At 44.0% G+C, this 25,424-nt stretch overlaps 1 protein-coding gene across 5 annotated transcripts; it reads right to left on the bottom strand.

Moving 5' to 3' along the window:
• Positions 1–149: 149 nt before the first annotated feature.
• On the bottom strand, positions 150–25,424 carry LOC310683616 (uncharacterized protein). Of its 5 annotated transcripts, XM_083453787.1 has the most exons (6): positions 25,376–25,424; positions 23,992–24,081; positions 22,412–22,525; positions 20,874–21,033; positions 4,523–4,639; positions 150–4,002 (listed from the first exon to the last, which is right to left on the bottom strand). In XM_083453787.1, exons 3-6 carry the CDS (start codon positions 22,478–22,480, stop codon positions 3,950–3,952), a joined length of 399 nt encoding a protein of 132 aa, XP_083309913.1. In that variant the 5' UTR covers positions 22,481–22,525; positions 23,992–24,081; positions 25,376–25,424; the 3' UTR covers positions 150–3,949. The 5 variants fall into 5 exon arrangements, 2 of the variants coding, with proteins under 2 accessions (XP_083309913.1, XP_083309914.1); XM_083453788.1 differs by lacking the exon at positions 22,412–22,525; XR_014514448.1 differs by lacking the exon at positions 4,523–4,639 and having other exon boundaries at positions 3,694–3,749.

Here is a 25,424-nt window from a genome sequence, read left to right as displayed (position 1 = left end):
ATCTTAGGCAGACAAACTCAGTTTGGACATAGATAAGGGTAGCTTTGTGCGTTAATTCTCTCTGGGTTTACTTTTTTGGAGGGTAGGGTCATGGTTGCATCCCACAATGCACAGAGTAAGTGTATAGAAAAAGATATGCAACATAATTATTTTATTTTATTTTATGCATCTCTTTACACTAGCAATACTCAAAATAGTATTCAAATCAGCTGCAAGACCCAAAACGCAGGTCATATACATTTCTGTGACCTAAATAAGACCAGTCATCATATGACAATGTTCACAGATTCACTCAGTTGCAGCATCAAAAAAGATAAAAATGTGTGCAATGCATGTTGATCCAACTCTTCCTCAGCGATAGTACTAATAAAACAATATTTATATGCAGATAGACACCTTCTCAGAGCAAGATAAGTGCATGTTATCTCTGGCCTTAGTTTGTGGCTCTGTAAAATCAGTCATCCTGTCTAAATGTCTACCTTCAAGCACCTGATGAGATTTTAAAGAATTTGTCTCGGAGGTTTACACTATCCTTCACAGTGTCAGAACAACAATGTAGAATTGTATGTTCTCACAATTACAATCGGTACAATTCGGAAGGAGCAGGAGGGGGACATAGCCTGGCTCTTCTTTTTTCAATGCAGTGAGCAAGACTGTGGCATCGTAGGAGAATTCTGGGTTAATTCTCTTAAGGTCATCCAAAGCAAGTGAAATTCAAACAGGGCGGATTTTAATGACACATAATCGGGGAGAAATCAGGATAAATTGAGATTGTCTCACGTCTAATCTGATTTACACTATGAGGTTAATTTAATTTTAAAAGGTCAGAGTTTAATTTGATAAAAGCGCTTGTGGCTTTTAAAAATATGTGCCAAAGGTTAGGTGAAAGGGAGTACACTCTCATATTAAGGTCTATTCTGGGATTTTCCTGGGGTTAGGGGTGCCATCTTTATTCCCGAGAAAGACTCTGGCCATTCTCACAACTGTGTGTCAGGCAGAAGCCAAGAGGACCTCTTCACTTGTGCTGGACAAGGTAGCTGCTGAATTCTGCCCTTTCCCCTTCATGTTGCTATTAAAGGTACAGGTGCTATATCATCTTATGAAAACTCAGTGGACAAAGGGCATGGGGAAGCCAAGAGAAAGACATGGCTCTCTGCCTCAGACGTTGATCAATGGAATGGGCTTGTGGACAGGCCTTTCTTAAACAGCTGTGCACAGCACACCCACCCATCCGATCCAGGCTGAATGAGATACACCCGATCCAGATCTGGCCCCGAATAAATTGGGGGGGGGAGCTAATGTTTTTTTGGGGGGGAGGAGAAGGAGATACTGCATCTCTCCCCTCCAGCTGCATGGAGAACAGGAAGTTTAATCCTCCTGGGTGCTGCATCTCAAGCGCCCTCTCTGTGGGGTGATGTGGGGCTGTTGCCACCCAACTTAGCTGATGTCAGGATCTCTCTGCCCAAATCAGCCCAATATGGTTCAAGTTTGGGCTTCAGCCAAATTGAGGGCACAGCCCAACTTTCTTACAGAAGAATTGCCTTTCCTTATTCCGTCGCTCAGATTTCGAGGGGGGACAACTGGAGGATGCAATGTGACAATGTTATTCTCCTCTTCCATGCAGTTGCAGGATGAATGTCCATACTTGTTGTTGACCCGAAAGATGTTTCATACTGTAAATCAGTTCTCTGGAGAAGGTCCTAGCTGAGCTACACTGCAGGCTGTAGTCATCCGAGGGTCAGTATACACGTGGTGTTAAATGTATCTAACATGCAAAGCTCTATTCTCTAGGGCTCTGTTCCCAGACTGGAAGGTGCTCTAAATGGGGCTGCCTTTAAAGATGGCTCAGAAACTTAAACTGGTACAAAATGCAGCTGCCCAGGAATCGACTAGAACGTTGGAGTTTATTACACCTATATCGCACCTGTACCCAATACAAAGTGCTTAGTGGTGACCTCTAAAGGCCAAAACAGGTTGGGATCAGGTGACATGAAGAATCACCTGGACCCATAACAGCTGCCCATGTCTTATGATCCATGTAAGGCAGCATGCTTCAGTGCCCACCTTCAAAGGCAATTAGGTTGGCAGGCAAACAACAGGGCCTTCTTAGCAGTGGCCTCATAGTTATTCAACTCAATCCTGAATGGTGTTAGGCAAGCACCATCTTCTGTTTAGGGAAGCTTTTAATGTTTAACAGACCGCTGTATTTTAATATTTTGTTGGAAGCCGCCCAGAGTGGCTAGGGCAGGGCTGGGGAAACTTATTATTCTGGTATAGGAATTAGGTCTTTAGTGTGGAGGCATTAGCCCTTTTGAATGCACTGCTGTTCCGTATCAGACAGACCCCTTCTGCAATGCCTTTGTGGCACCTATTGAAGAGCATCTTTTTTCATCATACCATTAAATATAAAAGTCAAGGTACCACTGCCATCCATTAACGAGTCAATAAACACCAACTAAAGTTATTCAGGAACCCCTTTAAAACACACGACTCTCTCACTCTTATTTCTTTTCCTTTTCTTTCCTCTGATGGAACAGGTTCTCTGCTTGCAGCAGTTTTACCCCTATAAAAATTAATCAGAACACTTCTGCTGCCTCTCCATGCTGTACTTAGAAAAGAGACAGAGGGCTTTTCCAGTAGTCAAAGGCCTTAGATCAGATAGATGTAAAGTTGCCTTTAAACTTGCTACAGGCACCTCAGTCAAACTGCCAGCATCTGTTCTCAATGAATCATTTTGTCAAGGTATTGTTTCACTGGAGTGTGAAGGGAATAAAGTTATTCCAGTTCATAAAGGTTGTACAGCTGCAAATGTGTGTTGTTTTTTTAATTGGGTTTTTTCTGTTCTCCTTGTTACACTGCATAGCATAAATACAGAGGACCATTTAATTTATGATCACAGGGAAGGAAGCTCTTTGGCACCAAGAATGTGGCAAGCTGAGGATCCCATTGTAGCCCCCAAACCACAGGGAAAGGGGAGCAAGGAAGAGGTAGTCCCTTGGCGCAGCTCAATTTGCCACAGGGTAAGAGTCTGTAGGCTCCTCACACAGCTAGAGCTGCTTGGTGTGACTTGTAAAAGAGCAATCCTAAAGCTGTGCAATGTGTCATCATTTGGTTGGCTCTTAGAATATGTAGATTTCACTTTGCATCCTCCAAATGTCGATATTTCAGGATGAATCATCATGTTAACACACACAAAGGCACAACAAAATCAGAAGCCAAGTTAGTCCATAAGGAAAACCCCCAAATTTACAGTCAGGCAACACTGTTATTAGGAAAAAGCAGAAGGCCATAAAATCATGAGCATGTTTTCCAGGTGTTCATGAAACTGGATGTTAAGCAAACTGGGGGTTGGAGAGGAGATGGGCAGGGTGGGGGGGAGAGGGAAATAAGCTACGGAATCTGCATTTAATTTTCCATTTATTTTTAAAAACTATTTCTCAAAGACCCCTTCATCCAAAAGATTCCAGGGCAGTGCACAAAAGTATGGATAGAAACCAAATCATGTCGTTGTTGTTGTTTAGTCGTGTCCTACTCTTCGTGACCCCATGGACTAGAACACGCCAGGCACTCCTGTCTTCCACTGCCTCCTGCACTTTGGTCAAACTCATGCTGGTAGCTTCTAGAACAGTGTCCAACCATCTCATCCTCTGTTGTCCCCTTCTCCTTGTGCCCTCCATCTTTCCCAACATCAGGGTCTTTTCCAGGGAGTCTTCTCTTCTCATGAGGTGGCCAAAGTATTGGAGCCTCAGCTTCAGGATCTGTCCTTCCAGTGAGCACTCAGGGCTGATTACCTTAAGAATGGATAGGTTTGATCTTCTTGCAGTCCATGGGGCTCTCAAGAGTCTCCTCCAACACCATAATTCAAAAGCATCAATTCTTCAGCAATCAGCCTTCTTTATGGTCCAGCTCTCACTTCCATACATCACTACTGGGAAAACCATAGCTTTAACTATACGGCCCTTTGTTGGCAAGGTGATGTCTCTGCTTCGTGCACATATACTTCTAAATGCAAAAAAACCCACAAAAAACTTATAATGTGCTCCAGGCCCAGAGTAACTTGTGAGCCAGCGGTTCCAGGAAGGCAAATGATAACTGCACATAAAGACCTGGATGATGCTATCAATGGCTCTGCTACTTCAGTTAGAGGTAGTAATGTTCCTAAATACCAGTTGCTGGAAACCACAGGAGGGAAGAGAGCTCTTGTGCTTGGGTCCTACTAGTGGCATCTGGTTGGCCACAGTGAGAACAGGATGCTGGGCTAAATGGGTCATTGGTCTTATAAAGCAGCTGCCTCAGGCAGCAGGTGCTGGGGAGCTACAAATCAGCAGCAGGTTGCTGGAGAGTCAGGTGTGCCCAACATCCCTTAAAATCAGCTTCTTTCTCTCAGGTATAGCATAGGACTTTCATGAGTCTTGAAGTAAGAATTAAGTGCTGCTCTGGCCAGCTTCTGCATATGGGAAATGACATGGTCTGGTCCTTTATTCAGCCAGCAAAAAGTTTTGAGCTGGCCATTGCTACTCACTTGTGATCTCACAAATGTTGAAACCCGTCAGCAATTGTTTCATCGTTCCAACCTTCCAGCCACGCACTGAAAGCTTTTCACACTGCAGCAAAGGAATGCGATTTTGAGTGAGCCATTCTAGATTATGATAAAAGTAATGGAAGTGGTTAATACTTAATCTTTCCATGCAGACTACTAAAGGAGGCTCATAAATTATTCCATTATTATGTGATTTGAAATGCAAATCCTAGGGCTAAAATTAATTTTTAATTTTTTTAATAAAAAAATGTGCTTACATTTCTATCATTCCATTAAGGGAAGGCACTGAAACTGAAATTCTCATTCTCTCTCTCTCTTTCTCACGCACACACACACACTTGATTTCTTCAAACACCCAAACATATTTAGAGAATCTTTAAGGACTGGCACATAGCAGGTACATAAATGTGTAAAACCTGCCATACCTGGGATTTTTTTTTTTGTTTTGTTTTTTAATTTACAACCAACACAAGATGCATATCTCTTATCAAACCACCCTAACTGATGTTTTTTATGTCCCCCCCCCCCATTGCTAAGCATATGCTTGAGATGAACAGAGCTGTTAGATGGCTAATACTAATGCTACTCCTAGATTTATATAATAGCAATAATAATAATAATTTACTTCTTATACCCTGTCTATCTGATTGGGTTACCCCAGCCACTCTGGGTGGCTTCCAACATATACAAAAACATAATAAAACATTAAACATTTAAAACTTCCCTATACAGGGCTGTCTTCAGATGTCTTCTAAAGGTTGTATAGTTACTTATATCCTTGACATCTGATGGGAGGGTGTTCCACAGGGTGGGCGCCACCACTGAGAAGGCCCTCTGCCTGGTTCCCTGTAACCTCACTTCTCGCAGTGAGGGAACCTCCAGAAGGCTCTCAGAGCTAGATCTCAGACCATCAAAAACTGTATTACAATTCAAAACAGAGTGTAATGACGGCATTTGCTTCAAAAACAAGATCAGATCTAAGTGCCTTCCTTGTCTTTTCTTCTCTTTCATTTTTCAACATAGCCTGTCCATAAATTTCATAAGGCTGAAAGCTGCATGTCTCATATGATTTGTTGTATGCCAGCTCTTTAAAACATTAATGGCATTTTGAATAAAACCTTAACTATGCATTTTTAAAAGAACACAGCAGCTTTTCAATGTCCCTTTGCTTACAAGCAGCATGAAAACTTATTTCGGCCATTATCACCTTCAGTTTATTTATTTGAATTAACATCCGAAGAGCTAATTCCCTGAAAGTAAATGAACAATAGATACGAGATTATTTTTCCTTGCCATAAACACCCTACAGGGAAACTGACCCTACTTTGACACATCATTTATTTTTAAACTCCACATATAAATTTGTGAGCTCTGCTGATCTGCAGTGTCTGCAGCATTGGTACATCGCTGGAGAGCAAGGCCTTTGGGGAGCGCCCACAGCCAGGAAACCCAGTTGCCAGAGCTTAATGAGTAGTGTTTAGAAGAAGTGGCCAATGTAAATTAAATGGAGGAAATTTACCATTTCTAATGGAACTTGTTAGTATTCAAGTCAAACCTACTTTCTGAGATGCGCTGATTTTAAAACACACAGGGCAAAATTCAGTGCCACACTATGATGAATGTTTAGACAGAATGATTCCCCCTCTCTGCCCCCTGTGCTCTATTCGGGGAGGGGCTGTTTTCTGACCCTTCCCGGAGCCAATTGGGTGGGGATGCCACATTGCACAGGAAGTCCTTGATCAGGGCTTCTGCTGACGTGGCTCATTAGGTAAAACCTACCCAAATACACAAATTGGGAAGGGCTACCTAACATATTTATATTATGCTTTGATGCTGATTAAAAAAAAAATATGATGATGATGATTGGTGATAATAATCCATTTTATTGTGCTGGCTTATTCAGTTAGTTGAATTGCCCATACAAAGCAGTCCCAGGCTACATTTTCAGCATCTTCTGCAAAAATAACTTCAAGCAGCTGGGCTGGGAAAGATCACTGAGAGCTAGTGTGGCATTGTAGCTAGAGTGTCCTCTTCTGGTTCTATGGAGCAAAGCAGGTGAAGCATGGCAGCACCATGGAGAGCTCCAGGAGAGCAACTCACACCAACTCACTCAAGCTAAGTCTGTGTCCCCAAGTTTGTCTTTCCTAAGCTCCGCTTCCTTTTTGAGAAGCAGAATTTCTAAAGGGCCAATGCTCTGACTTGAATACAGTGGTACCTCAGGTTACAGGCGCTTCAGGTTACAGGCACTTCAGGTTACAGACTCCGCTAACCCAGAAGTAGTAGCTCGGGTTAAGAACTTTGCTTCAGGATGAGAACAGAAATCATGCTCCGGCAGCGCAGCAGCAGCAGGAGGAGGCCCCATTAGCTAAAGTGGTGCCTCAGGTTAAGAACAGTTTCAGGTTAAGAATGGACCTCCAGAACGAATTAAGTTCTTAACCCAAGGTACCACTGTACAGGCATTTTCTTGTACTCCATGCACTATTGAGCTGTCAAGGTGGTTTGGGAGGCACACAGTTCATCAGGCACAGGTGAAGGCACTCATGAGGGTCCTGACTCTGTCTCTACAGGTTCTGATGCCATGGGAAGTGGTTCAGGATCAGACAGAGTAGTCTCCTGATAACTAATATCAGGCTCAGAGTCAGGAATTGAATTTGGCTCAGCCACTGACATGAGAGCCTCTAACTGGTTCTGCTTACTGGGGTCATAGAGTGTTAAAGGCCAGGGAGGCCCAAGTTCAAATTCACACTCAGCCAAAAGGTTTGTGGGGTGAACTTGAGCCTGTCACAGTCTCTCAGCCTCACCTACTTCACAAATTTGTTGCCAGCTCTCTCCCCCTCCCCATCCCCCCGCCTCACAGGGTTGATGATAACATGTGTAACAGAAATAATTGTTTTATACTATCATGGGTTTCTTGTGAGAAAGTGGAAGATAATGCAATAATAAAATAAAGGTGGGTTATCTATTTCTGTCACCCTTGCCACAACAAGCTCAGGGTACCATCTATGGTCATTTCCCACCCCTTCATTTTACCCTCACAACTACCCTGTAGATTAGAGGTAGATTAGGCTGAGAGAACAACAGGCCTACAGTCACCCAGTGAACTTCATGAATGAGTAGAAGTTTGAACACCAGACTCCCTGGCCCTAAGCCAATGCTTTATCCACTACACCACACAGACTTACTGAAAAGGGTGTACTCGCTTTAAGATGGCTATAAGCTCAGGACACTGTTTACTAAGTACTGCCTTTTTGAGAGCCCACCTTCATCCCAGTATTGTGGCATGGCCCTCTGGACCACACACAGCACCACAATAAAGCCTATCAATTATTTATTTTTCAAACTATATTCACCTTATACTGGTGACTCTGGACCAAGCCTATTTGTCTACTAAAAAGGACAATTCGGATACTTTTTTTTACTTGTACAAGCACTCCCAGTAACCCAGGAAACCCCTTGCCTACTGACATGAGCAGTGTGATATCAGAAGACCTAGCTTCAGAGAACCCTCCAGATCCCGGAGCATGCTCTTATCTCAGAGTGCACCTGATACATCCCTCGCTTCTGAGAAAGGTCAGGACTCCTACTCATCATAAGGTTTCTCTTGTTGGATCTTTAAATGGCACTCAAGTGAATCCCAAGCATCACAGTGTTTTTTGCCCAGTCCTCTTCTCCTTTGTATAACTTAAATCCTTTCTGCTTTCCCCAGTTTTTTCCTTCATTATTAAGCCTTACCTGAACAAGTTTCCCTTCAACCTTCCCTTTTAAGTGATTCCTTTTATCCATCTTTATAATGTCAGTCCTGCATCACTCCCAGACAACAATTATGCCTGTTGCTCCTGATGGATCTCTTTTTTACACAGGCATGGTATGTGCCAAAACCTCTCCCCTTTTTAGCTATAGTTTATGAGGGGTTTCACATCATTACAATAAAACAGTATACTCTCTTATTCCCACTGCTCCCTACCTCCCAGCCCAGCCAACCCCCTACCTCCATCTGCCCTCATGCCTACACCCTTTACAGCACGGGTGTCAAACACAAGGCCCGCGGGCCGAATCCGGCCCGCCAGACCTCGTCATGTGGCCCGTGTAGCCGCCGCCGGCCACCAGCCTTCACCTTTTATTCTGTGCGGCTGAAGGGGAAAGAAGGCGGCTGAGGCGCTGGCGGGGATTGAGAGAGTCTCTCGTCGTCCTCCTCCTCCTCCTCCTCAGCTATGGCGGAGAGAGGGGCGCTCGGCGGCCAGCGGGGCTCGCTCACACCTCCGCTGCACCAGCCAGCATCCAGCGCCTCAGCTTCTTCGGCGTCCCCGGCTGCACAGAGCCTTTCAGGGCAGCCTCCCCCGCCGACAGCACTGCTACAGCAGCAGCAGCTGGTGCCTCCTCCGGCAGCAGCGGCGCCTTCGTTGTCTCAGCCGGCCGCTCTCGGCCCCGGAGGAGGCTCTCTGGCCCCAGGGGGGAGGCGGCTCGGGGGCTCCCGGGTCCGGCGCGGCGGCGACGGCAGGGGGGCGCCCGGTCCAGATGAACCTTTACGCCACCTGGGAGGTGGACCGGAGCTCGCCCAGCTGCGTGCCCAGGTGAGGAAGTGGGGGTGAGGAAGAGAGAGACTCTTTCCTTCCTTTTACATTCTTTGGTACCGCCACCATACAGATTTTATGAATTCAGTGGCATAGAAATGTGCATTTAATCAACCGATTCCCTGAGGGGTAAGTAGTAGCCGTGTCGCAGCAGCAGCAACACACACACCAGAGGAGGAAGAGGAGTCGTCTTTGTGGGCAAGCTGGAGGCTTAGCACGTTTATCTGCTTTTGTTGGGCTGCAAGGTTTCTTTCCCTCCAATCTCATATCTTCTTCTCCACGCCCCCCCCCCCCCCGCGTCTCACCCCGTTATCTCCCTCCATTTACCTTCGCAGGTGTGGAAGTCAAGCCCGACCCCACCCACTCCCTAAGACCTACTTGCTCTATCGCCTGCCAAAAAGGGAAAAGGGGGGGGGGAACAGAGAGAGAAAAGGCACCTCCCTATTTTAAGTATTTACGTCCCTCCTCCTTGGGGGATGAAGGATGAAACCTAACCCTTAGACGTCATTTATCTGTTCCCCATATTTACAAAGGGTGTGTGTGGAGGGGAATGATAGCAAATTGCTTCTTTTAATCACACACGCTTGAATGTTAAAGAGTGGTTTGCCTTTATGTGGGGCTGTGGGAAATCAAGGGAGGCTGTACATAGTGAAAGGACGCTTGTTTCTCTCAATGGGGGGCAGCTGCACCTAAAAGTTTTCTTACATGAGTGTATGTTGGGGTCCTCGACCTTTGCGGAGAACTAATACCCCCTTCCATCTATGCCTGCATGCCTTCAAAGAGAATGAGTTATATTTTAGCTGCCATCTTCCTCCTTGTGCTAAAGGCGGTGTCATCCGGCCCTTTGAGGGTGACCAAACTGCTGATGCGGCCCCCGATGAATTTGAGTTTGACACCCCTGCTTTACAGCTACAGCATTTTCACTTCTGATGTTCAGTTCTTTGGTGTGCCATGCAGGGCTCAAGCTCACATGCTCAGATAAGAGTTAGGATCAGTCAGTGTCAAATCTGCATTGGAATCCCAGGTTAACAACTGTAAAAATTGTTGTGTTTCTAGATGATGCCATGGCCTTTGGCTAGTGCAATAAAGTTTATGATTATGAACAATTGTAGAAGTTTCCATCCCTGCATTGTGCCTCCCACTTTTCCTGGTTGTGGGTATTACTCAAAGAATTGTAGAGTTGGAAGGGACCCCCAGGGTCACCTAGCCCAATGCCCTGCAATGCAAGAATCACAACTAAAGAATCCCGGACAGATGGCCATCCAACCTCTGCTTAGAAATCTCAAAGGAAGGAGAGTCCACCACCTCCCAAAGGAGTCCCTTCCACTGTTGAACAGCTCTTACTGTCCAAAAGTTATTCTTAATGTTTAGTCAGAATCTCCTTTCTTGTAATTTGAATTCAATGGCCCTACACTCTGGATCAGCAAGAAACTAGCTTGCTCAGTCTTGGCGAAGAGTTCTAAAAATGTACTCCAAATATCTTGGAAACTTGACTTTTTGTAGTTTCTGGAGCTCAATTTTCTCATGGGCTCCTAGTTGCAGGATGTCTTGTTTTCTGCTCTTGGTGTGGCTTTCCCAAGTTGGAGGATTATTCATTTTGCTGCTTGCATGGCTCGATGGAGGCATCTTTCCTGACTTTTGGATAATCCCCTACCTGGCAGGTTTGTAGCCAATTATTATGTTCCCATCTCCTATTAACACAGATTTGTACAGGACCATCTCATTGTACCCCTTCCAGTCCACCCATGTTTACAGATGGGTCAAGTGTGAGAGTAATGCCAAGGCTACCAAGAGCAGCTCACACGTGACTTCTCTTCTATGAACAGGAAGTATGCCAGTTGTGATTTTTTGTGTGTCTGTCCATGAAAGAGAAGTGGCCACTAGGTGTGAGTGCATTCTTCCAAAGTGGCATTGCTTATGCAATCAGGCCACTCACATAAAGTGTGGAAGCTAGTCAACCATAGTAGTATCTGCATGCTGCTGAGTATTCACATATATGAGTTGGCATAATGTGGAATTCAGGAAATCGCAGCCCTGCCAGATGGTCATCCAGCTTCTGCGGCAAACCCTCTAACCAAAGAGACTCCACCATCTTCAATTGTTTGTTGAAATCTTATTTCCTATGTTTCAAACCTGTAAATTCAGGGTCCACTCTCTGGAGCAGCTGAAAACAAATTTGCTCCATTATCTGTGTAAGGGCCCTTCAGATATTTGGAGATGGCTAACATATCACCTTTTAATTGTCTCTGGACTGAACATGCCCAGTTCCTAAAATCTTCCATCAGAGGACTGGTCTCTAGGTCACTCACAATCTGTGTTACCCTCTTCTGGGCACATTCCAGTTTGTACTTTCATTGGACACAGCACTCCAGGTGAGATCTGACCAAAGCAAACAAGAGTGGAATCAATACTTCTTGTAATCTGAACATCATATTTCTGTTGATGTCATCTAGAATCTCGTGAGCCTTTTTTGTTTTTTTGCACACACAGAACTGCTGACTCATATTTAGCTTGCAATCTACTTTTTTAAAAAAAGCAGCCACCCAGATCCTTTTCACATGTACTGCTGACAAGCCAGATGTCACCCATTATGTGCTTCTTATTTTGCCTACCTAACAGCAGAACTTTACATTTCGCTCCCTTGAAATTCATTTTGTTAGTTGTGGCCCAGTTCTCCATCCTGCCTATTGCAGAATTCAGCAGTCAGGTTGCTCGCCAGGACATGACAGTTTGAGCGTATGACATTGATCCTGGCCTGACAGCACAGGCAGCCAATTAGTTTTCAGGCCCAATTCAAAGGGCTGGTTTTGACCTATAAAGCTTTAAATAGCTCAGGACCACAATACCTCTTCCTTCTATATGAATCTATCCAGACCCTGCAAGCATCATTTGAGACCTTTCTTTGTGTGCATTCTCCATGAGACATCTGAAGGGTGGCAACACAAGAACGGGCCTTTTCTGCGGTGGCCCCCCCTTTGTGGATGCTCTCCCTAGGGAGGCTCTCCTCGTGCCTAATATATCTTTAGGCCCCAGGCGAAAATGTTCCTCTTCAACCAAGCCTTTGGCTGATTAACATCCTATGTCCTTTTAAATGTGCTTGTGGCCGAGGGTATTGTTTTGTTCTTGTTTTTATTATGTTTTTAGTGCTTTTATCTTGTATTTTCATTCTGTGAAACACACTGAGATCTTCGGATGAAGAGCAGTAAACTAATTCAACAAATAAAGAAAGAAGAAAGAAGAGGTTGTACTGGAGGAGGAACCCACAATGTCAAATTATGCCTTGTTTACAAATGCAGAGGTCCAGGTGTTATATGTTCTCCTGGACTGTATCATTTCCCACTGCAGGTGGAGTATCAGAGAAGAGCACTGAACCATGTGAAGCTCCACCTACACATTCAGCTAGCAAATCAGAAAGATGCCATTAAAGTTTTGTGTGTGCAAAGACTTTGACTGCACCTTGGGAAATGCCTCCCCACTTACAGCTCTAAGTGGTACAGTCCAAGAAGGTGTTGCACCAATGAAACACATCATATGGGTCCTATAGCCAGAATCACTTGCTCTTTGGTGCATACTGGATATGGCAATGGTTTGTCCCAATCCCCGGGCAGCCCAGCTGTCCCACACAAATGGCTCAATTCAGCTAACCAGGTGGGCTAATGGAAGCCAGCACAAGGACCTGCACTAGAACAAAAGAATTTTTCCTTCTCTCCTCTCACACCAACCTCCTCCAAATCTAGTTTGGAGGGTCAGGAGAACCCCCAAAACAGCATGCAGGAAAGGAGGGGGGGAGATGGTTTTGTCTGGCAAACGGAAATGCTTGTGCTGACAGAACAATATTATTAGCGCACTGTTGAATTCCACCCAAAGGCTACTTTTACTATGCCTTGGATGACAAAAGCTAAAATTTCTCTCTGTGTGTGCTGGCTATGTATTTCCTTTGCTAATAAGCTCCTTTGGCAAAGAACATTTCTTTTACAGGGTCAAGCACACAGTTGGTGTTTAATACACAATAATTAATAACAGCCATTCTGTGGGAATGAGATGAACGTCATAGTGAGAGTATTAGAGCTATTTATTGCCATAGCAGATACATTTTGCTCTGGCCCAGGGAAAGCCTCACTCTCCTGTCTCTAGCAAGCTATTCCATGGTGCACTGTAGACGTTTCTCAGCACAGGTTGACAAATTAATCCCCACCTCAGCTGTGTGTGTGCATCAATCACATTTCCAGGCTCACGGGTGAAGTCAAGACACCCGCCAGACCATACTTTGCATGTTATTATGCGAGTGGAAAAACTCTGCAGCTCAGATCATAGAACGCAGGCTGTGCCTGCGGAGATGCCAGGGGAAATATTCAAGCGCAACATCAAACTGGAAAATAGGAGCTTGTTACAAATGAGTTCAGCTGTTGGACTGCAGTGGTGCAAAGAGGCAGAATGAGCTCCGGGAGATGCTTGCAGCTCCAAGAGGACAAAGTGCTTGCAAGTGAAGGCAGGGATGTGAAGTTACTAGGAATAATTCTAAATGGGAGGAAAGGTGACATTTCATATTTAAATAAAAAGTCACTGCTGCCAAGACATTAGGAGCTTTGGGACCACTATATATCTTCCCATGAAATTCTTCCATTCTTCCTTCCTTCCTTCCTTCCTTTCTTTTCATTGTCTTGCTTACACGTTGCACAAAGCCCGCTTTATATATTATGTGTCCTGAAAGGAAAGCATTTACTCATGCAAACATTCCACACATACCCTTTATTTGTTTAAGTGTGCATGTTATATTCATCAGCCAGTGTACATATGCAGTAGGGTAGTGGAAAATTCATAAGTGCAGGTTCCCTTCATAATAGTTACAACTACTCCCCCTCAAATGCATGCCCCTTCTAAGCATAGACAACTTTCTAAGATTATATAATAATCTTATAATTATAGAATAATAGCAATTTTGCAATCATAAATGCAGATCTCCTTATTTTGCCTTTCAGATCTACTATTTTCTGTGCACATACATGGTAAATCACAAATGTGTACTATAAAGCATCACGGCCTGGAAGGACAGAAATAAAAGATACCATACAGCTCAAAAAGGATTTTTAAAAAGTATTAACTCATGCAAAGATTCCTCCAGTATCTTCTTTTGGAGTGACTTCAGTTATGTTTTCTGTGTAGTTCCATTGTAGGTGACAGAACTTGCACACCAGTCTGTTGAAACTGAAGGACCTTAGTGTGTGTGTGTGGTCATGCATATATAGCATGCCAGCAACTGATAACCAAAAAAGGCATACCATGGCAGGCTAATGCTATAGATTTTGCTCCTGATTAGTGCCTTTCAACGTGTCAGGGCACACATAGAATGGGTATGAACATTAGGTACCCCTGCCCGTACGGGCCAGTCTTGACAGACTCTAGGGTTGTGCGCCCATCTCACTTAAGAGGCCGAGGGCCAGCGCTGTCCTCAGACAGCTTCCGGGTCACATGGCCAGCGTGACAAAGCTGCATCTGGCGAGCCAGCGCAGCACGTGGAAACGCAGTTTACCTTCCCGCCAGTAAGCGGTCCCTATTTATCTACTTGCACCCGAGGGTGCTTTCGAACTGCTAGGTTGGCAGGCGCTGGGACCGAGCAACGGGAGCACACTCCGCCGCGGGGATTCGAACCGCGACCTTTTGATCGGCAAGCCCTAGGCGCTGAGGCTTTTACCCACAGCGCCACCCGCGTCCCCCACAGCACCACCAGCATCCCGGTTATGAACATTACCTTCTAGAAAAATAGGTGCCAGTACTGCGTACCCTTGAGTACCCCCATGGGGGCAGCACTGCCTTTGCCCCACAGATTGCCAATGTGTATTGTTTATCTTACTAGAAGCCTGTGAAGCCCGAATGGCACTGAAGGTGACAAGACTTCTCACGAGGCCTTCTCGGTGGTGGCGCCCACCCTTTGGAACGCCCTCCCATCAGATGTCAAGGAGATAAGTAACTATACAAGCTTTAGAAGACATCTGTTTAGGGAGCTTTTAAACATTTAATGTTTTATTATGTTTTTGTATATGCTGGAAACTGTCTAGAGTGGCTGGGGCAACCTAGTCAGATGGGTGGGGTATGACTAGAATAAATAAAATTATTATTATTATACTGAGCTCTGTGCTATGTGGTTATTCAATGTGCCTTTTGTTTATATTCACTTCTCCAGCAGTTTTTTGCTACTCTTTCATCAAGTGTATTACTGCCTTGTTTCGACTGAACTGCACAGTTCACAATGTCCAGAAAGCTCCATTTAAACGTTGGTTTAATTAAGTTTAAACTTCTGGGTTTGGGTTCAACAGCCTGCATGTCACATCCTCTCACACAAGAGGATGCCCCAGGTTTTGCAGATTCATACCTCCAGCTGTGTTTAGAAAAACAGATTATAAATAAATAAGCACATATACAATAAATTGGTGCACCTTTGCTCTGCCAAATGCTAAATTATATGCAGACTGTTCTTTGAATTAGCCCTGAGTCCACTAATCCCTGAACATCTGGGATGACATTTTCTAAGGTTACACCTGGATTACAGAAACATGTTGTGTTCTGCCAGCTTGTGTTATATGTTCCCAGATACAATTTGTCTTATATAATTTATCGCTTGTACTTGCTTCTGGACCAGGTCTTAAAGATGACATGCATAACTTATTGTCTACCTTGAGGGAATTGATTCAATTCCCAGGCTTTTGATTGCAAAGCTGCACAAATCAGCTTAACGATTCCATGAACAGTGAATAGAGAATACATATTCTGGCCTTCTTGGGGGGGGATATATTATTTTGTTGATCACATACTCTTTCTTTTGGCTATTTCCTGTGCCCCTATTGCTTCTGCACTTCCCAAGTGTCTTGTCACCCTGCCCTAGCTTTTGGGTACATCCCCTCCCTTTCTGTTGCTATAGTAACTAGGTTTACTCTTAATGTTGTACTATTTTTGGCCAATGGCCCAATTCATCAGCAAATCCCCTGTTTACTTTTTCCTTGTTATTGCTTAGTAATCTAGCATCAGAGCTAGATTGGAGAGAAGTCCAGCACTTTCACTAACAAAACTATTAGCATTTGCAAAAAGAAGGGCGGGGGAGGAAATCCCATTATATACTGTAGTGTAATCAGAAGATGCCAGAGCCAACGCAAGCTAAGTGATACTTCTGGACATAATATAGGCAGCATTTCTTAGAAAATAAGGACTGGCCCTGATTTTTAAATATATATATATAAATAAGGCGGGAGCATTTGCCACCTTTGTCCCTGCTACATGACTCCCCTTGGGTTGTATCCAAAGTAGAGCTCCACGGACAGCGCAAGTACTTCTTCAACAAGGGAATGTTCTCTCCCTCTCTTCCCTCCTTCCTGCAATGCCTAAATCTGTTCTCGGGCTCTTCCAGCCCTCTGTCGTATATCTGAAGAGAGTGCCAAGTATGTGCAGGGGGAGAAGAGACGGGAAGCAGAAATCCTTGCCCTGGTGGGCTGGACTACAGTGGTACCTCTGTTTAAGTACTTAATTCGTTCCGGAGGTCCATTCTTAACCTGAAACTGTTCTTAACCTGAAGCACCACTTTAGCTAATGGGGCCTCCTGCTGCCGCTGCGCCAGCGGAGCACAATTTCTGTTCTCATCCTGAAGCAAAGTTCTTAACCTGAGGTACTATTTATGGGTTAGCGGAGTCTGTAATCTGAAGCGTATGTAACCTGAAGCATATGTAACCTGAGGTACCACTGTAGTTGAACACTGCCTGTGGGCTCTTCAGAAAAGCCCTGCTGGACCAAACCAAATGCCCATCTATTCCAGCATCCTGTCCTCATTGTGGCCAACAAGATACCTGTAGGAAACCTGCAAGCAGGAAATGAGCGCAACAGCATCCTCCCCAGTTGGGTTCCACAGAATCTAGCATTCAGAGGCATACTGGCCCTCCTGCTGGAGGTAATACACAATCATCATGGCTAGAAGCCATGGGCAGCCTTAAGCTCCATGATTTTTTTTTTCTAATCCCCTTTTAAAGTCATCTAAGTTGGTCATTACTCTATTGTGTGGTCGTGAATTTATTAATACTACTACTGCTACTGCAACTGAATTTACATGTGTATCAAGGTAATTTACAAACATATAATGGAAGCAGCTAAAATGGTTTTTAAAAACAACAATAATAATGCATAAATAACTGGATAGGTTTAAAAATTAACTATGTGCTGGCTGAAGAAGTACCGCTACATCTTCCAACCTTCAGCTTCTTTGGAAAACCCCAGGTTCTAGTGCTGTCACTAAGACAATCTAAGTTTCCCAATAATCCCTGGAATTTATCTTTTTCGCCACTGACACACACTAGTTTGACAGTTTCATTGAGCCATATACAAGATCTATTTCCTGGCCAGTCACCACCAGTTCAGATCCCATAAGAGTATTGTGAAGTTGGGAATATTTTGCTCAAATTTACTTGGCCTAGTATACCTGAAGGAGCATCTCCACCCTCATCATTTTGCCCAGACACTGAGGTCCAGTGATGCGGGCCTTCTGGCGGTTCCCTCACTGCGAGAAGTGTGGTTACAGGGAACCAGGCAGAGGGCCTTCTTGGTAGTGGCACCCGCCCTGTGGAACACCCTCCCGTCAGATGTCAAGGAAATAAACAACTATCTGACTTTTTGAAGACATCTGAAGGCAGTCCTGTTTAGGGAAGTTTTTAATGTTTGATGTTTTATTGTGTTTTTAATATTCTGTTGGAAGCCACCCAGAGTGGCTGGGGAGGCCTGACCAGATGGGCAGTGTATAGGAATATTATTATTATTATTATTATTATTATTATTATTATTATTATTTACACATGTTTACATTGAATCACATCTGCCATTTTAATGCCCATTTACCAAGTTTTGAGAAATCCTTTTGGAACTCCTCACAATCACTTTTTTTCCTCACCACTCTGCACAATCTGGTGTCATCATCAAACTTTGCCACATCACTGCTCAACCCTAAACTGAGATGATTTAAGAAGAGATTCTTTAAAGGCCTCTCAGCTGTAATTTATATCTGTCTTCCATCATCTCCAGCCGACATGGCCAATAGTCAGGAGTTATGGGAGGTGCAGTCCAACAATGTCTGGAAGTCCACAAGTTCCTGACCCTGCTCAAATCACTATCACTTTATCACCAACCACTAAAATTCAGCACAATTCAAAAGACTCAAAGCACTTTGGGAAAATCCCCAGGTCTGCAATGCATAGAAAAAGAAGATTCCATGACTGCAGGTTAATGTTTTTCGGGTGTTTGTTTGCTTGTTTTGTATAATGCCATTATCTGGCATAAAGCTTTAATTTAATGGAGGCAACTAACAAGATCAATCCACATTCCCAATTATTATGCTGAAGTCTCTGCACTTAAACCAATTTAGTCCCATTAACGTCAATAGGACTACAATGGCTTAAAATCCTACTATTTCACCTTAGCTGGACTGTGGATCTGACCTTGAAAATGCTTAATGAAATTGTCAGAAAACACAGCTGAACCTCCTCCTCTGTCATATAGACAGATATATATATAAGGTTGGCAGATTCAGAGGAGATGCATGGTCTTTGCAGACAGTATGTTAAGTGACTTATGTGAAATACTTGTATTGTACAGCGGTATTTCAGACAGTAGCAGCTACAGTAATCTAAGCAAAACCAGAGCCAAAGGAAGATTAATCCATCGCAGTTAGACGTTCTATTTTAAGCAGTGGGAGCAAATGTCTAGTGGCTGCACACACACTAAGCTTTCTGCAACACACTACTCCAGTTTGGTGCCTGATGAAAAGGAGCCCTGTAATGAATCTTAAGATCGTAACTCACGCTGTGCCTGTCACACTGGTGTTATTGGCATGCAGAGACTGCAGGGAGGACCATTTGGTTTTTACTTATTATTCTACAACACTTAACTATTTTTAGGAACTTTAAAAATAAGGCAGGATCCCTCCCTCCACCTGTGCAAAAGATGCAGAAGGCAATATTCCCTTCCAGAGCCAGACCCTTGCACTTGGCAGGGTGCCATTCCAGAATGACCCCTGACTTTATGGAGGACATTTTTCAGAGGTGAGGGAGAAATGCTTTTGGAGCTGAAAACACCCATTTATATGCATAAATGCTACTTCCGTTGCTTTCCAGATGCTGATACGTCCCCAAATTCTTTGTGTTGGTGTCTCCTATGTCTGAAATATGCACATTTCACCAGTGCTCTTTTAAGGTCGGCGGTTTGAATCCCCACAATGGGTGAGCTCCCAATGCTGTGTCCCAGCTTCTGCCAACCTAGCAGTTCAAAAGCACACTAGTGCAAGTAGAGAAATGGATACCACTGTGGCAGGAAGGTAAATGGTGTTTCCATGCACTCTGGTTTCCGTCATGTGTTGTGCCAGAAGCAGTTTAGTCATGCTGGCCACATGACCTGGAAAGCTGTCTGAGGACAAACGTCAGCTCCCTCAACCTGAAAAGCAAGATGAGCGCCACAACCCCATAGTTGCCTTTAACTGGACTTATCCAGAGGTCCTTTACCTTTATCATGAGCAGTTTTTGTGTACCCATGTTCCACCCTTTGCTGAGGCAATGCTTCTCACTTTGAACTGTAATTGAGTTTAAAATGTACATAAGCAGTGCCTTTCAGTCCCACCTCCTTAGAATCATGGAGCATGACTGAGTCAAAATTAGGCACTTTAAAATCACACTGTGTTCAACAGAGACACAGAAAACTGCCTTAGACCCATAGTCCATCTACCTCAGTATTGTCCACATGGACTGACAATGACCTTCTGGTATTATAGACAGAGGTCTCTCCCAAACCTACTTGGAAATGGCAGGGAATGAACCTGGGACCTTCTGCATGCATACTGTAGGTGATGCTCCACAACTGAGCTACAACCTTCCCCTGTATGGTTAACATAAGTTAACCAAGTAACTGAACCTCTCCAATGGGACCAAAAAGTGCTTGACTTCAGCTGGATCATACCCATAGCTTGTAGCTAGCAGTTATGTAGGAGGATATGTTTAGAAATAGTTAAAGATAGACAAGGAACATCTACAGCCCAGAAGTTCTTGTAATGAAAGCAAAGATCAGAGACAGGGCCATTAGCAATGTTCCAACCTTTTGCAATGGAATGGATGCCAGCAGCGATGTATGATTAATGCCCTCAGACATTGGAGGGTTCTTTCTATTTTGAGGTAGTTACTTTAAATGTAAAGCCAGATAGACAGTGCTTGGATTGAGTGTGTCAGGGCTATGAAGATAGGGGAGAGAAAGATAAGCAGATTAAGGTGCACTGGTGACCTTTTCTTTGCAGACATTTGGGGAAACAATTGTGGGAAAGCGTGTAAGAAAATTGCATAAAATAAATAATAACTGGATACTCCCCCAAAGCAGTCAATAACAATCATTTGTAAGAACCTTATCTAGATTATGTGTGTTATTTCAAAGCCAAATATCAAATTTAAAGGAAAAGGCAGTTGTGGGCATTGTGGTAACAGCTGTGTTCTGATAAAACAAGACAACTGTGTGACCTCATAATAACAAACTGTTTGTACCAATATGTTTAACAAAGGAAGACACCGATGTAAAACATAGGTATGTGGTGTGTAAAGTAGAAAACATCCGATATATGAGCCAGATATGCCTCCTGCCCACCGTAACATCTGGCTGAACTTCCAAATTTCAATCAAGATGTCATAGAAACTCACAAAGGGGGGGAGAGATCTGGACTCAAAACTTCTAAGTGGCAGATGCACCTGTGAACATACCTTTGTTGTTGTGAAGGTCTAGTATAAGGTTCCAATTTATAGGCTGAGATACTTGTGAGGGAGTTGAGGGAGTTGTCTTGTGTGGTAAAGTCAGCCATTTTCTCTCCTCACAAGTCTGCTTCAAGGGAGTGTATACCACCGCAATCTCCTCAACAAAGAGCTGGGTAAAATTTTATTTCTTCGAGTTAGTTTGCAACCTTCACTGAAATCATAGAGTCATAGAATTGAAGAGCTGGAAGGGAGTCATCTCGTACCCCTGGAAAGACACATCTAGAATTGTGCTGCACTTTCAATTGCCCATTTCTTGATGCCAAATATAAGCTCCTTAGAAAGTCATGAGGCAATGCTGCATCACTCAAAAATAGCCAAATGGCAACCCTGTTGATACTCAGCAGTATGGTTTGACTCTGTTTAGAAAAAAAATATTTTATGGAGGAAATTAATACTGAGCAGAAGAAAAGCCCAAGCACTGCGCACCGTATCTCTTCCTTAGTAAGCTAAGGGTTAATCCTGCTAAAGGAGCTGAGAATGGAATTCAGCGTCATGAAGGAAGGAGGGGCAAAAAGTTCTGCTCTGCCTGGATATTGCTTGCTTCATCTCTGAAGGGAAGACATCTTTCTTAGCATTGCTATTAGTCTGACAGCACCGCTAGAGGGACCAACTCATGTTTAAGAGCTAGATGTAATCTGAATTGATCAACTTGACATGTCCCAAATGATTAGTCCAAAGCACAGCATCTAATATTCCGGGTTCATCTAGCATATACCATTCTCTGTCTCTTTGCCCCTGTCCCTGCCAGCCGCCATTTCCTTGCTAATTCTGTCCAAGGTAGGACACCCCTCCTGATCTCCATCCTTCACAGGATATGCAGAAGTCTTTGACATGCAGCAGTATTACATTGTCCAGATAGAAAACAAATGAATTGGTTTTGGAAGTACCAGCAATGTACTTCGCAAATATCTTTTAAAAAACCAAGAAACCAAATTGCTTAGTCTATGAGTGTTCTCTTCTGCGTAGGAGTTATCTGTGACAATTAGAAATGCATTAGGACTTATTTAGCAATGTGTTCCCTTCATAGTTTAGACTCTGTGGGATAGTCTGTAGTACTTTCAAAAAGAGCAGCATACCCTGATATCTAGCCTGTACGTAACAGGTAGAAGGAGTCCTGTTGCTGTGGGTTGAGGAGTCAGAGCAGTGGCTGGAGGGGTCATAGAGTTGCCATCTCTAAGTGTAATGCTGCAATCCAATGCACTCTTATCTGGGAGTAAGCGCCACTGAACACAGTATGACCTACACTTGAGTGAATGCAATGGTGCAGCTGCGAGATTTTAGATGGCCACGAATGCTGCTTCAGTTGTGAATCACATACTTGACATTTCCCACCCCTCCCCCTCCCCATTCCCTGCTTTACATCCTTATTCCCTTCTTCTGCATTCCTGATACATCAGAGCACAAAAACAAACAAACCAAAGTTGCCAGCCCTGATAGAAAGAGAAATACTCTGATCATCTGAAGTTGCAAATTGTAAATTCACTTACATCATAGCACCCATCATGACCACAGGAACAAAATGGGGCTTGTTTCTGCTGTCCTAATGCGGGACACATTCATTTGGAAATAAGTGTCATTTTGTTGTAGAAAAGGAGAATAAGCTTTTTCAAAGAGAAATAATGAAATGAGTGCCTGTAACTGTATACATGCCTGGCTAGCTACCCCTTGATCGTAAACACTTCTGAAATTAAATTTCTGAAAACTGATAGGTCGGTGGTCTGGTTGCACACTCTGGTTTTCTCCTCCCTTCTCCCCGTTGCACCCCACAGTTGTAGCATATAGGAGTGAGTTTATGGATACAATCATAAACTTAGAAGGGTAAGCACTACTAAAACAAATACTACTTACTTCCAAACATGAATACATTGGAGGGTTCCAACACTGGGTTAAGGCAGGAGTGGAGACCCTCTAATGCTCCAGATGTTTTGAACTTCAGCTCCAACTCCCATTAGCTCCACCCAACATGTCTAATGGTCAGGGGGAAGGGAAAATGGAGCCCAGCAACAGGTTCCCTGGTGATGTCCTTGGACCTCTCCATCAATCTAGGCTTAATGCTGGACCATAGGACATTGCTTTACAGCACTGGTCCATTGAGTTCAGAATTATCTATATCAATAGGCAGCAGCTCTCCAGAGTTTCAGATGGAAATCTTTTTCATTCCTACCTGGAGAGACCAGAGATTGAACCTTGGACCCTCTGTAGGCACTGGATGTTTTCGACCACTGAACTCCAGACCTTTCCTGCTATAACTATAGATGTTGTGACGAATGATTGCCACTGCACAGCATACAATGGTGCCAGGATGGGGTTGTGGGGTTCTGGTCTAGCAGCATGGCATCCTAAGATCCATTTGGGTGGTCCAGCTGAAAATTTGTTGCCACAATTGTGCCTGTTTTGTCACCCAGTAATTTAGAGTTTCACAGTTCTGCTCCACTTGGCATAATGAAAATACTTTAAGGGCTGCTATGCAAAGCTTTAGGGACGCAGGTGGTGCTGTGGGTTAAACCACAGAGCCTAGGACTTGCCAATCAGAAGGTCGGCGGTTCGAATCCCTGTGACGGGGTGAGCTCCCGTTGCTCGGTCCCTGCTCCTGCCAACCTAGCAGTTTGAAAGCACGTCAAAGTGCAAGTAGATAAATAGGTACCGCTCTAGCGGGAAGGTAAACGGTGTTTCCATGCGCTGCTCTGGTTCACCAGAAGTGGCTTAGTCATGCTGGCCACATGACCCGGAAGCTGTACGCCGGCTCCCTCGGCCAATAAAGCGAGATGAGCGCCACAACCCCAGAGTCGGCCACGACTGGACCTAATGGTCAGGGGCCCCTTTACTTTTACCTTTTATGCAAAGCTTTGGTATACATAAAGGCCATCTTTGAGCTTGCATGTGTATGTGATTTTAGGATTCCTGCATAACTATGCACAAGGTTCTATCTAATTACTGCTTCTACATCAGTTTGACCCTATCTGACAGCATAAATGAGAGTTGAGAGAGGACCTATCTTTGCAATATTCCATCATAGAACCGATATAAATAACACAGATGGTTCAAAGGTGTCGTTTTTCATATTTACCTGAGACTGTGCCTGGCATTCATTCCAGCTCATGACAAATAATGTTCTTTATCATCACAAGTGCTCCCACAGGAGAAACATTAAAGAAAGCTTGGTTTGAAGATGAAATAAATTTAAGTTTATATGTAGAAAGAAATAGAGAACTAAAGAAGACATGGCAACTCCCAAAAAATGTCAATTCTATGTTACAGATTCCAGTTGTACCTTGGAAGTTGAACGAAATCTGTTCCAGAAGTCCATTTGACTTCCAAATTTTCGGAAACCAAAGCGTGGCTTCTGATTGGCTGCAGGAAGCTCCTGCAGCCAATCTGAAGCCACAGAAGCCCCGTCGGATGTTCAGCTTCCAAAGAACGTTTGCAAACCAGAACACTCATTTCTGGGTTTGTGGCGTTCAGGAGTCAAAACATTCGACTTGCAAGGCGTTCAGGATCCAAGGTCCAACTGTATTGGGAAATGGAAGCCACCAAGTTAGGGAAGGCTGCACCTGATTATACTGCAAGCAGCCATCCTATGCTTCCATCCAGTTCATGCAACAACTTTCTCCCATCAGCAAATAAGTCCAAACAGTTCCCAAGGTCTTGGGTGAACACAACAAAATCTAAAATAGGAAGGAAAATGGGCAGAGAAAACAGGCAGGTAATATACTAGTAGCAGCCTGTGTGTTGAAGCAGCGCCCCCTTCCATCACCTCATCACTGCATCTTACCTGGACAGGGCTGGGGTTGGGGTTTTGGTGGGGTTTGGGCACTGTGGGCACACCAGTGGCATTCCTATTGCTGTGCCCATGCAGACCCAACCTCAGAAATGTCCTGCCGTTCCTCAGCCACATCCTGATAAGTTGCATTGATACTCCATATGGACTGTTACTGGAATATGTATACCAATACTGGATAGACAGATTGACCTGAAGCTTCCACATACTGTGTAAATCTTCCTCGCAAACTTCATGTTTAACATTTATAATGCCAACAGCTAAGCACTTTGAATGGGTTTCACCTTCACCAAATGCCTATGAGGCACAGTTATTCTTATGGCTACCTGAAAGCTTCCCATTTTAAAAGATGACAGACACCAAGAAGATACAGTGGTACCTACCTCATGTTACATATGCTTCAGGTTACAGACTCCACTAACCCAGAAATAGTACCTCGGGTTAAGAATTTTGCTTCAGGATGAGAACAGAAATCGTGTTCCAGTGGCGCACAGCAGCAGGAGGCCCCATTAGCTAAAGTGGTGCTTCAGGTTAAGAACAGTTTCAGGTTAAGAACAGACCTCCAGAACAAAGTAAGTTCTTAACCCAAGGTACCACTGTATTCAATAAATAAAGGCACAAATACACTACAAAATGAGTAGCGGCAACAAAAAATGTCGCAACACAAGCTTACCTTTTTGTACTTGGGTACATAAAGAGCTGCCACAGATTGTTTTTGTTAC

The sequence above is a fragment of the Podarcis tiliguerta genome (genome assembly GCF_965153285.1).
Source record: "Podarcis tiliguerta genome assembly, chromosome: 1".
NCBI lineage: Eukaryota > Metazoa > Chordata > Lepidosauria > Squamata > Lacertidae > Podarcis > Podarcis tiliguerta.
This window is presented reverse-complemented; position numbering and strand designations above follow the sequence as displayed.

Bases quoted from the DNA above. Each gene is read 5' to 3' on its own strand.
- LOC310683616 (XM_083453787.1), bottom strand. From the start codon at position 22,480: ATGTGTCCCGCATTAGGACAGCAGAAACAAGCCCCATTTTGTTCCTGT. The intron at 21,034-22,411 runs GTAAGTGAATTT...AATTTTACCCAG, and splicing joins GTCATGATGGGTGCTATGAT to CTCTTTGTTGAGGAGATTGC. The intron at 4,640-20,873 runs GTATGTTCACAG...ATCATAATCTAG, and splicing joins AGACCTTCACAACAACAAAG to AATGGCTCACTCAAAATCGC.